At 41.5% G+C, this 13,664-nt stretch overlaps 1 protein-coding gene across 4 annotated transcripts in view; it reads left to right on the plus strand.

Moving 5' to 3' along the window:
* CCDC93 (CCC complex scaffolding subunit CCDC93) overlaps positions 1-13,664 on the plus strand; it is a 103,441-nt gene that overhangs the window by 60,876 nt on the left and 28,901 nt on the right. For all 4 annotated transcript variants that reach the window (XM_086367335.1, XM_086367342.1, XM_086367353.1 and 1 more), the window contains 2 exons: positions 3,812-3,928; positions 7,694-7,756. In XM_086367335.1, coding sequence (XP_086223461.1) covers positions 3,812-3,928; positions 7,694-7,756 — 180 coding nt within the window. The remainder of the gene's footprint in view (positions 1-3,811; positions 3,929-7,693; positions 7,757-13,664) is intronic.

The raw sequence follows: 13,664 nt of genomic DNA on the forward strand, positions 1-13,664 counted from the left end.
GGACTTAATTTTTTTCTGTCGAGGATTTACTATAAAGCCCCTTCTATTCTCCATCTGTCCAATGTAGTCTCATCCTTTAAGATCCAACTTGGTCAGTTCCAGTTTTCTTCTGAGAAGACTCAGTGAACAGAATGTCAAATGAGTCATACTGTTTCACAGACCTTGGTCTAGTTCTCTTGGCTTTGAGGAGAGTATTTGAAAAATGAAAATTTTCAGTTACTTAACACAGAAAGTGTTTCAAATAGAGAACAATCAGCTTTCTGTTGACTAGATTAAGAACTCTCTTCAGTTCAGCTCTAGAATAAATGATTTTTTTCTGTTCTAAAACTAACTTCCCATTAAACAAAGAAGTTTGCATAGCACCATCTCTAGACTTAGGCAAATGGAGGAATTTGCAAATTTATATGCACTGTGAGCTTGGTCATGTGCATATTGTTCATTTTAATTGCACTGGAGAAATGTCAGATGTGGAAATGGCACTTAATATCCTGACATGAATGCTTTGCAGACACAAATTTAAGGGACTGCACAGAGCAATGAGAATTGCTACCTAGCAACAAGAGAAAGGATTTTGAAAGCCCATGTTTGCTTGGAACATATACTGTCGTAAGACTTGTTTAATATTAAGTTTATATGGAGACTTGAGCATCCTTTCTGTGAACTACAAATATTTTCTCTCTGGTTGGTTTGAAGCAGTTGTCTAATAAAAGTGGAATCGGAAAACTATCCCCTCTTGGTGTTACGGATGGGCCCACTGCACTGGTAGAGCTGTGTTAGTGAGGCTGTCCCAGTTGGTGAGTTAGCTAGGCCCCTTAAAGTAACAGGACTCAAAATTTTTAGTTTCAAGAGCCTGTACGAACTCTTAAAAATTACTGCATGTTCATTCACTCAGTCGTGTCTGACTCTTTGTGACCCTATGGACTGTGACCCACCAGGCTTCTCTGTCCATGGGATTTTCCAGGCAAGAATACTGGAGTGGGTTGCCATTTCCTACTCCAAGGAGTCTTTCCAACCTAGGGATCAAACCTGCATCTCCTGAGTCTCCTGCATTAGTAGGCAGATTCTTCCCCACTGAGCCACCTGGGAAGCTAAAAATTACTGAGGAGGTCCTGAAAGCTTACATATTAATTCACTTGCAAATGATAATGAAAAATGTTTTACACGTTAGCATCAGAGCAGTGATACCATCACATGTCATATAGCAGCTGGAAAATTTCAGTGTATGAGCATGAGAGAATGAGAGAAAAAAAATCGTATCTTAGTATCATTGTGAAAAGGATTTTGACCTCAAAGAACCCTGAAAGGATCTTAAAGAACCATGTGACTAAAAATTTAAAGTGAGAGAGAGCAGGAGAGCCAGTGAGCCTGGAAGTCCTCTTTCCAGATAGCAGGATAGCTACTGATGTTCCTGTAAGAAAGTTTCTTGAAAGTGTCAAAGGCACAGTTTCCAACAAGGCTGTGTTTGTTGCCAGGTACACTGATAAGAGAGTGTGAAAGCTAGGTGGAAAATGTAGTCGGGACCCTGGCCATAAAAGCAGTTTACCAGCAGGAAGGCATGCCGAGAGTTGGAGACATCATCCAACTCATGCCAGGTACAGAATAGCACTGAATGTGTACATCCGTACCCCCTCACCCTTGCAGCCTGGAGAAAGCCTTGCTGGGAGGTGACTGAGATGGGGATACCCTGCAGCCCACTTGATCATAGCTTGGCCTGATCCAGAGGCAAAAGGACAGTCGGAGGAGGTCAGGGCAGTCAAGACATCATGATGTCAAACCTAGAGACACACCATGGGGGTAGTCCCTGTGTTGGGGAGTTAATTCCATTTCAGATATCAGTTAACCATGAGATAGAAGGTTTGTGTAAATCTGCTAGTAAAGTACTGAATAAAATGCTCCGAGGATATGCCAGTGACATTTTGGAAATCAGTATCAAGGAATCTAAGATGAAGGTTAAATCCCAAATCTGAAATTAACTATAAGAAGAAAGCTACTAAATATGTAACAAGCTAAGTGGACAAATTGATAACTTAGTTCAGGATGATGCAGTCAAAGTGGAGGAGATATAACTGGTGAGATTGTATGTGTACATGCTCAGTTGCTCAGTCACGTCCAACTCTTTGTGACTCTATGGACTGTGGCCCTTCAGGCTTTTCCATCCATGGAATTTTCCAGGCAAGAACACGAGTGGGTTGCCAGTTCTTTCTCCAGGGAATCCTTGACCCAGGAATTGAACCCCTGATTCCTGCGTCTCCTGCTTTGTCATGTGGGTTCTTTGCCACTGAGCCACCTGCAAAGCCCATGATATAATTAATTATGTTTCTGACAAGTGGCTTGAAAATCAAGGAGTGCTCTTTCCTTCCCCCCCCTTTTTTTATACTCTCAAATAATTTTCAGAAATAGTTCTTCTTCCCCAGACTACAGGTGGAAAATATCTTGATGTGCCCAATGTTACATTTTTAAAAGTTAACTCCAATATGAAGAAACTCAGATAAGCTGGAGTATGTTAGTTGACATTTTCCAAAAATTTCAGGTGTCAGGGCTAGCTGTGTTGTAATACCAAATGCTTCTTTTTTCTGTTTCCTTTACGGCCTCCTAGCTCACAAGATGGAAAATGATGTTTCTTGCCATTTTAGGCAGCCACATCCTGCTGGTTGTCTCCCACCTCCAGAGTTGTTAAGCAGCAAAAACACTCATCGTCTGTTAACGGTGCCTCTGAATTATTCAGGGAAATTCTTAACCAATATAAATGATGACTATACCGTCCAGTTCCTCCTTTTCACATTTCTGTCTCTTCCCCGTAGCTTTCAAACTGATGATCACTGTTAAAACATGCACAGAGAATCACATATTCAAATAGTTTTGTTGCACTTGAGCTTCAGACCAGTGATTAACTTGGAATTGGGATATTTCCAGTAAAGAAGGTAGTGCAGCTATAATGGGTGTTCATTGGCAGGTGAATGAAGCTGTCTATTCTGTGATCAGCCGAGACAGGTTTTAAGGACTCCTTTTGAAATAGGGTCATCTTTCTTGTTTCTTCTTCCTGGGGCTTCCCTCTGGTGTCTTGAGGCAAGTGTTTGTTTTCATCATCTGCTCCAAGCTGCCTCCAGTGGCCATCTGCCTCCTTGTTTGCATGGTTTCTTGGTATTGTTGCTACATTCATCTCATCACCCCAACCAGAACTCTCTCCCTTCCTCCCCTCCAGTCCTGACAGTGTCTGTGTCCTGTCCAGCCCTTCTTCTTCATCCCCTCATCATTTTACACAGTTTCAGGACCTTTATCCTGGTGTCTCTCAGCAACACTCACCCCTTTCAAATCCATCCTCTGTGAACACCAGAATAGAAATAATACGTTGTCCCATGGATGGGGGAATACTTTGAAATGCTGTTTCTTTTCATTATAAGTGCTACTGAATGGTTAAACTCTTTAACCATATACTTATAATACTTTGATGAAAGTGAATCAGTTCATGATTTTTGATAGCTCCAGAATAATCTCAAGTAGATATTAAGATGACTATGTTTTTCTTCATGTTTAAGATCTTATTGCTTATGTGATTATCAGCCTAACCCATTATATATCCCTGTGCTTCTGCACATGCTGTTTGCTTTGCCAGAAATGTAGATTCTCTGGATATAGCCTTTGGTCATTGTGTCACAGTCTTCACTGGAGTGAGTTTTACACAGGACCCTGGGGCCCCATGGGCTTGGTTGTGGCCACCTGCCCAGCAGTGTTCCTCCCAGATGAGGCAGGCTGATTAGCCCACTGAGGTGAGCTAATTAAATCCTTTGGTTCTTCTGTTTGTTTCCCACAGCAGTCTGAACTGTCAGCTGAAGAAAGTCCAGAAAAGTTAGGAATCTCCCAACTACATCGGCGAAAAGTCATTTCCTTGAACAAGCAGATTCTGCAGAAGACCAAACAACTGGAAGAGGTTGGTGTTTTTTTTTCATAATTTCATTCTAGTAAAATAAAGCTATTCTTCAAGAAGGGAGAAACTAGCAAGGAGTCAAGATCTCTGTGTCAGAAAGATCAAAGGAGGCTGTAGAATAGGGGATCCATGTAATCTGGCCCTTGGGCAATCCAGCCTCCACCTGTTTTTGTAATGCATGCATGCATGCCAATCACTCAGTCACGTTCAACTCTTTGCGACCCCATGAATGGTAGTCTGCCAGTATCCTCTGTCCATAGAATTTTCCAGGCAAGAATACTGGAATGGGTTGTTGCCATTTCCTACATCAGGGATCTTCCCAACTCAGGGATTGAACCTGTGTCTCCTTCATTGGCAGGCAAATTCTTTACCACTGAGCCACCTGGGAAGCCTGTTTTTGTAAATATTAATAGTTTTATTGAAATATATGCATATGCATTTGTTTACATATTTTCTGTGGCTACTTTTCAAGCTTCAGTGGGAGAATTGAGACCTACAAAACAAAATATTTTTCTACCTGGTCTTTACAGAGAACATTTCCCAACTTCTCCTCTAAAAGAAGATCACAGGGCAAGAAGAGCATTAATTAATTCACACAGATTAGCTGAGCACCGCTGTGCTGAGCACTGAAATAGGCCATGGTGGTGAAAGAAAAACAAGTTGCGATCTCTGCTCTCAGGGTCTGGAGGCAGTGATGGGAAGACATATGCCATCACTTTTTTCTGTCTTTATCAATTTAAATGCTTCAGCCCCCTTTTTTTAGATTATAGAGATAATCCAAGTTCCCTATAAATAAACCAGCTACTATGAAACTGTATGAAGATAAAAATGAGACTCTCCTGGTACTCGTCCAGTCCTGCTCCTTAAAGCAACCCACTTTTCTAGGCTTTGCAAGCTCTTAAATCTGCTCATTCAGCTGGGGAAGGCGGGTTGTTTGGTTATAAAAACTGAGTTTGGTTTTCATTTATTTTATCACATATATCTCTCAGATATAGTAATGGCTAAAAAGGACTTTTTTTTTTAAGAGTAATTACAAAGTATTTTTCATAATTAACTCATTCAGTTCTCGTAACATCCTTATGAAGGAGATACTATTATTATTCTCATTTACAAGGAACCTGAGACACAGAGACGTGAAGTAGTCTTGCCTGTGGTCACACAGCTTGTTAGCGGTGGAGCCAAGACCGGAGCATGTAGATCTACCTCGTTCTTTCTGATGCTGCCTAGTGTGACGTAGTATATATGTGTTATGGCTTATTTAACCTGTTCCTCTATTCATGAGGGTTTTTTCCCAGGATTTTTTTCCCAGTTGTAAGTTTATGCTATGATGAACGTCTTTGTACAGTCATCTTTGTGCAAATATATAAATATTTCTGTAAAATGGATTTTAGGAAGTGGAACTGCTGGATCAAAAAATATATGCATTTTCAGTTTTTCTAGAAACTGTCAAATTATTCACCAATTATTTTACTAGTTTACACTTCTACACGTAATAGTATGTGAGAAAATCCAGACCCTTTAAGTCCAAGATGATCTGTAAGGTCATGTAGATCGAAGGCAACTGGGATACCCCTGCAGCCTTAGTGATGGGAGCCACAGAGCGAGTCTTAGGCCACAGAGAAATGGGAGGAGGAGTACAATAAGGGAAGGAACGAAGAACATCTCATGGTCCAACAGGGGATATGCTGTAAAGGCAGAGAACAGGAAGGCAGCTAGTAGCTAACTGACAAGAAACCTGAGACTGAGGAAGGAGGACCCAAAGGTGGTGTTAACCAGTGGGCTAAGTGTTGGGGGGTCAGTATAGGGGTTCATGATAAATAAGAGGATGGAGGTGGCAGAATCATGGAAGACTCCAGCAAGACAAAAACTTAGCTAAGCTACTGGGACAGTTCCTGTTAGAGAAAAGATGAAGGAAGCTCTTATTAGTTTAGTTAATTAAAGAGAAGGGAAGAATCTTCCCTTCCTTAGCAAGTTCCTACTTCCCTGCCAGGATCCAGCCCTCATGGGTCTTTGTTGGTGAAGCCTTCCTTGATGAGCAAGCTGACTCTTTCCTTGGCTTCCCCAGGCCTGTCTCTGGCCAAGCTCTTCTTATACTTTAATCCTCAGCTTACTGGTTTAGCAACTTGAGGGGCAAGGTTTGTGCTGTGTTCTTTGTCTTCTACCGTATACCTCATTTGAGCAGAACCTTGGGTAAATGTCAGATGGGTGGGTGGGTACAGGGTTGGGAGTTGGTGCAGGAAGGTGGGTGAAACAGGTGGGAAATGGCAGGATCTCTTCCCGGAGCTTCAAGAGTTAAACCATTAGGATTTCAAGAGAAAAACAAACTTCCTCCAGAAATACTCTCATCCACCAGTGATACAGATAGTTTAGTAGGAGTCCTTATTGCACAGATGGCTCCCTTTGCAAAGGGAGAGGCCAAAGCTCCCAGCTTCCCCTGCCTTTATCTCTCCTGCCCTCTGCTTGTGATGGCTTCCTGAGAGGCCTGGCTGGAAATGCATCAGTCATAAAGACGGGTAACTCGAAGCACGATTTAGGAGTAATGATAGTGTAGGTGGTTTAATTCTAACTACATCTGTAGATGATGTAATTCTAATAGGTCGCTTACAGGCTCAAACATGGGCCAAGTTGAAAGTTCCCTGAAAATCCTGTGGGTAGGACTCCTTGCTCTATCTTCTGGGGCCTGGGTTCAATCTCGGGTTGGGGAACTAATAGTCTCACAGGCGGCATGGCGTGGCCAGTAAATAAATGAATATATATTTTTTAATGGGATGAGTTATTTTGAAATAATTGTTGAGACATAAGATATAATTTCTCATTGTTAATTTGTATGCAAGTAACAACTGAAGTGTTTGATGAATCTAACTGGTTTTCTACCACATCCCCTTTTCAAAAGTAGAAATGTACAAACCCTTTGAGCTTTGAATAGAATGTTTTCAGGTATCTGTAAAAGTTCATAGACAGCATGGGATACACCTTTTTTGGTAAAGAAAAGGGAAATGACAGTTTTGAGATATAAGTTTATGATCGTGTGATTTTGAGCAGTAAATGTAATTCACCTTCTTTCTCTTCATTGAAGTCCTGACTCCTTTCTCCAATCTGACATTATTTGCCTTCCTGTCAGATTTTATGCTAGGGCTTCCCAGGTGGCACAGTGGTAAAGAATCCCCCTGCCAATGCAGGATACATGAGAGAGGCAGATTCAGTCTCTGGGTTGAGAAAATCCCCTGAAGTATGAAATGGTAACTCACTCCAATATTCTTGCCTGGGATATCCCACGGACGGAGGAGCCTGGTGGGCTACAGTTCATGGGGTTGCAAAGAGTCACACACTGAGCAACTGAGCATGCACACACAAATTCTATGTTAGATTCTTGAGTGCAATTTGTATCCTATGAACCAGCATGTTCATTAACTGAATTGATTGTAGCCATATAGTAAACTCAGACCTGAATTTGAATCTAAGCTTTATCAGTTATCAACTATGAAATTTTAATGATTTACCCCTTCTGAATCTTTACTTTCTCATTTGTTAAATAAGAATAATGTCTTCTTCCATTGAATGTAAGAATTCATTGTTAGGATTCATGCAGAATACCTAGTACATCACCTGACACATGGTTGGTGCTAATTGAATCTAAAATGTCCACATTTGCTCAGCTTAAATCTTTTTGAGCTCCCATTTTCTCATCTGTCAAACATGGATACTGCCAGTATCTGTGCTGTTGTGAGGATCAAATGAGAGCAGATGTCTTTTATCTTTCATTTACAGCTTCAGGCAAGTCATACTGACCTACAAGCCAAATACGAAGGAAAAAAGAAAACCCTGACAGAGGTGAGCAGATTTCCTTCCTCCATGGGTCTTGTTGGGAATTGTTTGACCTGCACTACTAACGGGACACTCACATCATCAGTCCGTGTGGAGGGGTCACGGTCTCCTTCTCAGGGCTCAGGTCCATCTGGACAAAGGGCAGTCACACAGTAGCATGTCTCGAGCCATGTTTATCCATGCTACCATGTTCTAAACCATCAGGGTCTTGGGTGGAGGGGAAGATTGCCGTGAGCTGCAGAAAAGCTTCCTCAGGACAGAGGGCCTAACAAGCAGGGTGGCCATGTGAAAGAACACAGAAGATCATTCATAGTAAATGACTCCTGCTCCCCAAGCCACAGGCTGGAGAAAGTACCAGAACACTGGATTCCTTGAGAGTGAGAAGGTCTCTTTTTGTAAAATGACACAACTACAGAGGGTATAATTTGTTGTTCAGAATTGCCAGTGATCTCCTGGTAGAATGGGGGAGGGAGTTTCTGGAGGAAAATGGGGTTGTATGTCTGTTTTGACCCCATGATCCATTTCCTAACCCAGATTGCAATGGTGCTGTCCTCCATCAGCATCACAGCATAGCTTACCCACCACTTCCAATTACCTAGGAAACCAGGTGAGAAAAGCAAATACACAAGATGCCAGCTCTGGCATGAGGGGAGTTTAGGTCTTTCTATTTCTGTCCCTGTTTCTAAGGAAAGCTAGTCCTCATCCGGGTCTGAAAAGCTCTCCTCCCTGTGACTTTGGTGCTCAGGCAACAGCTATCCCTGTGAGGTCCCCACCTAGTACTTTCTGGACCATGTAGAAACAGGACTGATCTTCAGAGACATTTCTGAAGCTAAGACAGTCCCTATTTTTTTTATGTTTTTAATTTCGTATGAATTTGCACTTTTAAAATGGTAGTTTCTCTAGCAGTAAGCAGCACTTAGTTCCCTGACTTATTATAAACCTGACAAAGCTTTGTGATTCTGACCTGGACTGGCCTCTTCAGTTATTGTCAGAATGTTTGAGAAGGCAGGCATGAGGATAACAAATTAGAGGAGTTTTTAAAAATTCTTTCTAAAGATGCCCGTGTTGCATTTGGACACATCCGCTTTCTTTACACTGTTCTGTGATTCCATTCCTTTCGGATTAGATGGGAAGCTCCTTGGTGGAACCCCTCCTGCTGTCTTCCTGTGCACACTCCCCAGTCCTGGCTTAAAGGATGCCAAGTCATGGACCCATCTTTGTATAACAGTCTGGAAAACATTCAAGGCAGAACATCTTGATAAAATCCTAAGTGGCTGTCAAGTCACTTTTGGTACTAAAGACTGAATCAAATATTTTTTGAGCTTTAGTTTCCAAGCTCTTCCAAGACTCCAAGGTCTCAGTATTTCTCTTTACCTTCTAAGGTCTCATGGCTCAGGCTGGGGGCAGAGCGATGGTTTCTGCTGAGTCAGAGATCTCCATTGTATTCCTATGCACTGGCTTTTGGAACTCAAGTAAAGGCCCTTTCATTTTGGGTGAAATTCCTCTTGGTAGATTGGATCTAGGCTGGTCTCTGGAGGGAGATCAAGCCCTGAGCCTTTGGAGTGGGAGTGCTGACTCCAAGACCCTAGACAACCAGAGAACTAACCCTAGGGAGTATCAGATAATGAGAACTCACACAAAGGAAACTGCTTGAATACAAGACCCAGCGTTACCCAACCACCAGTAGCACCATGTGCAGGACGCCTCATCTAAGCAACAAACAAAACAAAAATACAAACCCAATCATCAGCAGACAGGATTACTACCTCACTCAGCCTTGCCCATCAGAGGGAAAACAAACAAAAACTCAGCATAAATCACACCTATACAAAGCTTATACAAACCACTGGACCAACCTTAGGAAGGCAGAAACCAAAAGGAAGAAAGAATTCAAGCCTGGGAAAAGAAGCCCTCCAACACTATCAGTTACATATACACAATGGAGTATTACTCAGCCATTAAAAAGAAAACATTTGAATCAGTTCTAATGAGGTGGATGAAACTGGAGCCTATTATACAGAGTGAAGTAAGCCAGAAGGACAAACACCAATACAGTATACTAACGCATATATATGGAATTTAGAAAGATGGTAACAATAACCCTGTGTACGAGACAGCAGAAGAGACACTGATGTATAGAACAGTCTTATGGACTCTATGGGAGTGGGAGAGGGTGGGAAGATTTGGGAGAATGGCATTGAAACATGTAAAATATCATGTATGAAACGAGATGCCAGTCTAGGTTCGATGCACGATACTGGATGCTTGGGGCTAGTGCACTGGGACGACCCAGAGGGATGGGATGGGGAGGGAGGAGGGAGGAGGGTTCAGCATGGGGAACACATGTATACCTGTGGCGGATTCATTTTGATATTTGGCAAAACTAATACAATTATGTAAAGTTTAAAAATAAAATAAAGTTAAAAAAAAAAAAAAGAATGAAAAGGCAGAGAAATACTACACAAATGAAGGAACACACTAGAAACACAGAAGTCCAAATAAATGAAGAGGAAATAGGCACACTACCTGAAAAAGAATTCATAGTAATGATAGTAAAGATGGTCCAAAACCTTGAAAACAAAATGGGGAAAATTCAAGAATCAATTAACAAAGACGGAGAAGAATTAAAGAATAAACATGCAGAGACAAACAACATAATTACTGAAATTAAAAATACTCTAGAAGGAATCAATAACAGACTATCTGAAGCAGAAAAACAAATCATTGAGCTGGAAGATAAAATGGTGGAAATAACTTCTGAAGAGCAGAATAAAAAGAATGAAAAGAACTGAAGACAGTCTCAGAGACCTCTGGGACAATATCAAACGCACCAACATTCGAATTGTAGGGGTCCCAGAAGAAGAAGAGAAAAAGGAAGGGTATGAGAAAGTTTTTGAAGAGATTATAGTTGAAAATTTCCCTAACATGGAAAAGGAAATAGTCCGTCAAGTCCAAGAGGCACAAAGAGTCCCATACAGGATAAACCCAAGGAGAAACACGCCAAGACACGTACTAATCAAACTAACAAAGACTAAACACAAAGAAAAAAATACAAGGGAAACCCCATATGCTTAATAGCTGATCTTTCAGCAGAAACTCTGCAGGCCAGAAGGGAATGGCAGGATATATTTAAAGTATTGAAAGGGAAACATCTACAGTCAAGCTGACAGTACCCAGCAAGGATATCGTTCAAGCAAAATTGATGGAGAAATAAAAAGCTTTTCAGATGAGCAAAAGTTAAGATAATTCAGTACCACCAAACCAGCTTTACAACAAATGTTAAACGGACTTATATAGTTAAAAAATACAAGGGAAGAAAAAAGATCTACACCATGATCAAGTTGGGTTTACTCCAGGAATGCAAGGATTCTTCAATATATGCAAATCAGTCAGTGTGATGTGTGTATGTGTGTTAGTTGCGTAGTCGTGTCTGACTCTTTGCAACCCCATAGACCATAGCCCACCAGGCCCCTCTGTCCATGGGATTGTCCCGGCAAGAACACTGGAGTGAGTTGCCATTTCCTTCCCAAAAGGAACTATAGAAAGAAAGAAAGAAAGTGAAGTCGCTCAGTCGTGTCCAACTCTTTGTGACCCCATGGACTGTAGCCTACCAGGCTCCTCCAACCATGGAATTTTCCAGGCAGGAGTACTGGAGTGGGTTGCCATTTCCTTCTCCACAGTCAATGTGATACACTATATTAACAATTTGAAAGATAGAAACCATATGATAATATCAATAGAGGCAGAAAAACCCTTTGACAAAATTTAGCACCCATTTATGATTAAAACTCTTTAAAAAATGGGCATAGAAGGAACCTACCTCAACATAGTAAAGGCCATATATGATAAGCCTACAGCAAACATTATTCTCAATGGTGAAAAACTGAAAGCATTCCCCCTAAGATCAGGAACAAGACAAGGGTGTCCACTTTCACCACTGTTATGCAACATAGTTCTGGAAGTCCTAGCAACAGTAATCAGAGAAGAAAAAGAAATAAAAGGAATCCAGATTGGAAAAGAAGAAGTAAACCTCTCATTGTTTGCAGATGACATGATATTATATATAGAAAACCCTAAAGATAGTATCAGAAAATTACTAGAGCTAATCAGTGAGTTTAGCAAAGTTGCAGGATACAAAATCAATACACAGAAACCACTTTCATTTCTGTATACTAGCAATGAAAAATCAGAAAGAGAAATTAAGGAGTCCATCCCATTCACCATTGCAACAGAAAGAATAAAGTATCTAGGAATAAACTTATCTAAGGAGACAAAAGAACTGTACACAGAAAATTATAAGACATTAATGAAAAAAATTAAAAATGACATAAATAGATGGAGAGATATTCCATGTTCCTGGGTAGGAAGAATCAATATTGTGAAAATAACATATTACCAAATGCAATCTACAGATTCAGTGCTACCACTATCAAATTACCAAAGGCATTTTTCACAGAACTAGAACAAAAAATTTCACAATTTGTATAGAAACACAAAATATCCCAAATAGCCAAAGCAGTCTTGAGAAAGAAGAATGGAGCTGGAGGAATCAACCTTCCTGAATTCAGATTATACTACAAAGCTACAGTCATCAAGAAAGTATGATACTGGTACAAAACAGAAATACAGACCAATGGAACAAGATAGAAAACCCAGAAATAAACCCATGCACCTATGGGTACCTCATTTTTTACAAAGTCGCTCAGGCGTGTCTGACTCGTTGTAACCCCATGAACTGCAGCACGCCAGGCCTCCCTGTCTATCACCAACTCCTGGAGCTTACCCAAACTCATGTCCATTGAGTCATTGATACCATCTAAAGGGAATGGCAAACCACTTCAGTATTCTTGCCTTGAGAACCCCATGAACAGTATGAAAAGGCAAAATGATAGGATACTGAAAGGAAAAGACTCTGATGCTGGGAGGGATTGGGGGCAGGAGGAGAAGGGGACGACAGAGGATGAGATGGCTGGATGGCATCACTGACTCGATGGATGTGAGTCTGAGTGAACTCCAGGAGTTGGTGATAGACAGGGAGGCCTGGTGTGCTGCGACTCATGGGGTCGCAAAGAGTTGGACACTACTGAGCGACTGAACTGAACCATCTCATCCTCTGTCGTCCCCTTCTCCTCCTGCCTTCAATCTTTCCCAACATCAGGGTCTTTTCAAATGAGTCAGCTCTTCACATCAGGTGGCCAAAGTTTCAGCTTCAACATCAGTCCTTCCAATGAACACCCAGGACTGATCTCCTTTAGGATGGACTGGTTGGATCTCCTTGCAGTCCAAGGGACTCTCAAGAGTCTTCTCCAACACCACAGTTCAAAAGCATCAATTCTTCGGTGCTCAGCTTTCTTTATAGTCCAACTCTCACATCCATACATGACTAATGAAAAAACCATAGCTTTGACTAGATGGATCGTTGTTGACAAAGTACTGTCTCTGTTTTTAATATGCTGTCTAGGTTGGTCATAACTTTCCTTCCAAGGAGCAAGCATCTTTTAATTTCATGGCCACAGTCACCATCTGCAGTGATTTTAGAGTCCCCAAAAATAAAGTCAGGACTTCCCTGGTGGCTCAGAGGTTAAAGCATCTGCCTGGAATGCGGGAGACCCTGGTTCAGTCCCTGGGTTGGGAAGATCCCCTAGAGAAGGAAATGGCAACCCACTCCAGTACTCTTGCCTGGAGAATCCCATGGAGGGAGGAGCCTGGTAGGCTACAGTCCATGGGGTCTCAGAGTCGGACTCGACTGAGCAACTTCACTCAAAAGTAAAGTCAGCCACTCTTTCCACTGTTTCCTCATTTATTTCCCATGAAGTGATGGGACCAGATGCCATGATCTTAGTTTTCTGAATGTTGAGCTTTAGGCCAACTTTTTCACTCTTCTCTTTCACTTTCATCAAGAGGCTCTTTAGTT

This window comes from Bos grunniens, chromosome 2, assembly GCF_055505025.1.
Source record: "Bos grunniens cultivar Pamir isolate PY7600 chromosome 2, Bosgru_T2T1.0, whole genome shotgun sequence".
In the NCBI taxonomy this organism is placed as follows: domain Eukaryota; kingdom Metazoa; phylum Chordata; class Mammalia; order Artiodactyla; family Bovidae; genus Bos; species Bos grunniens.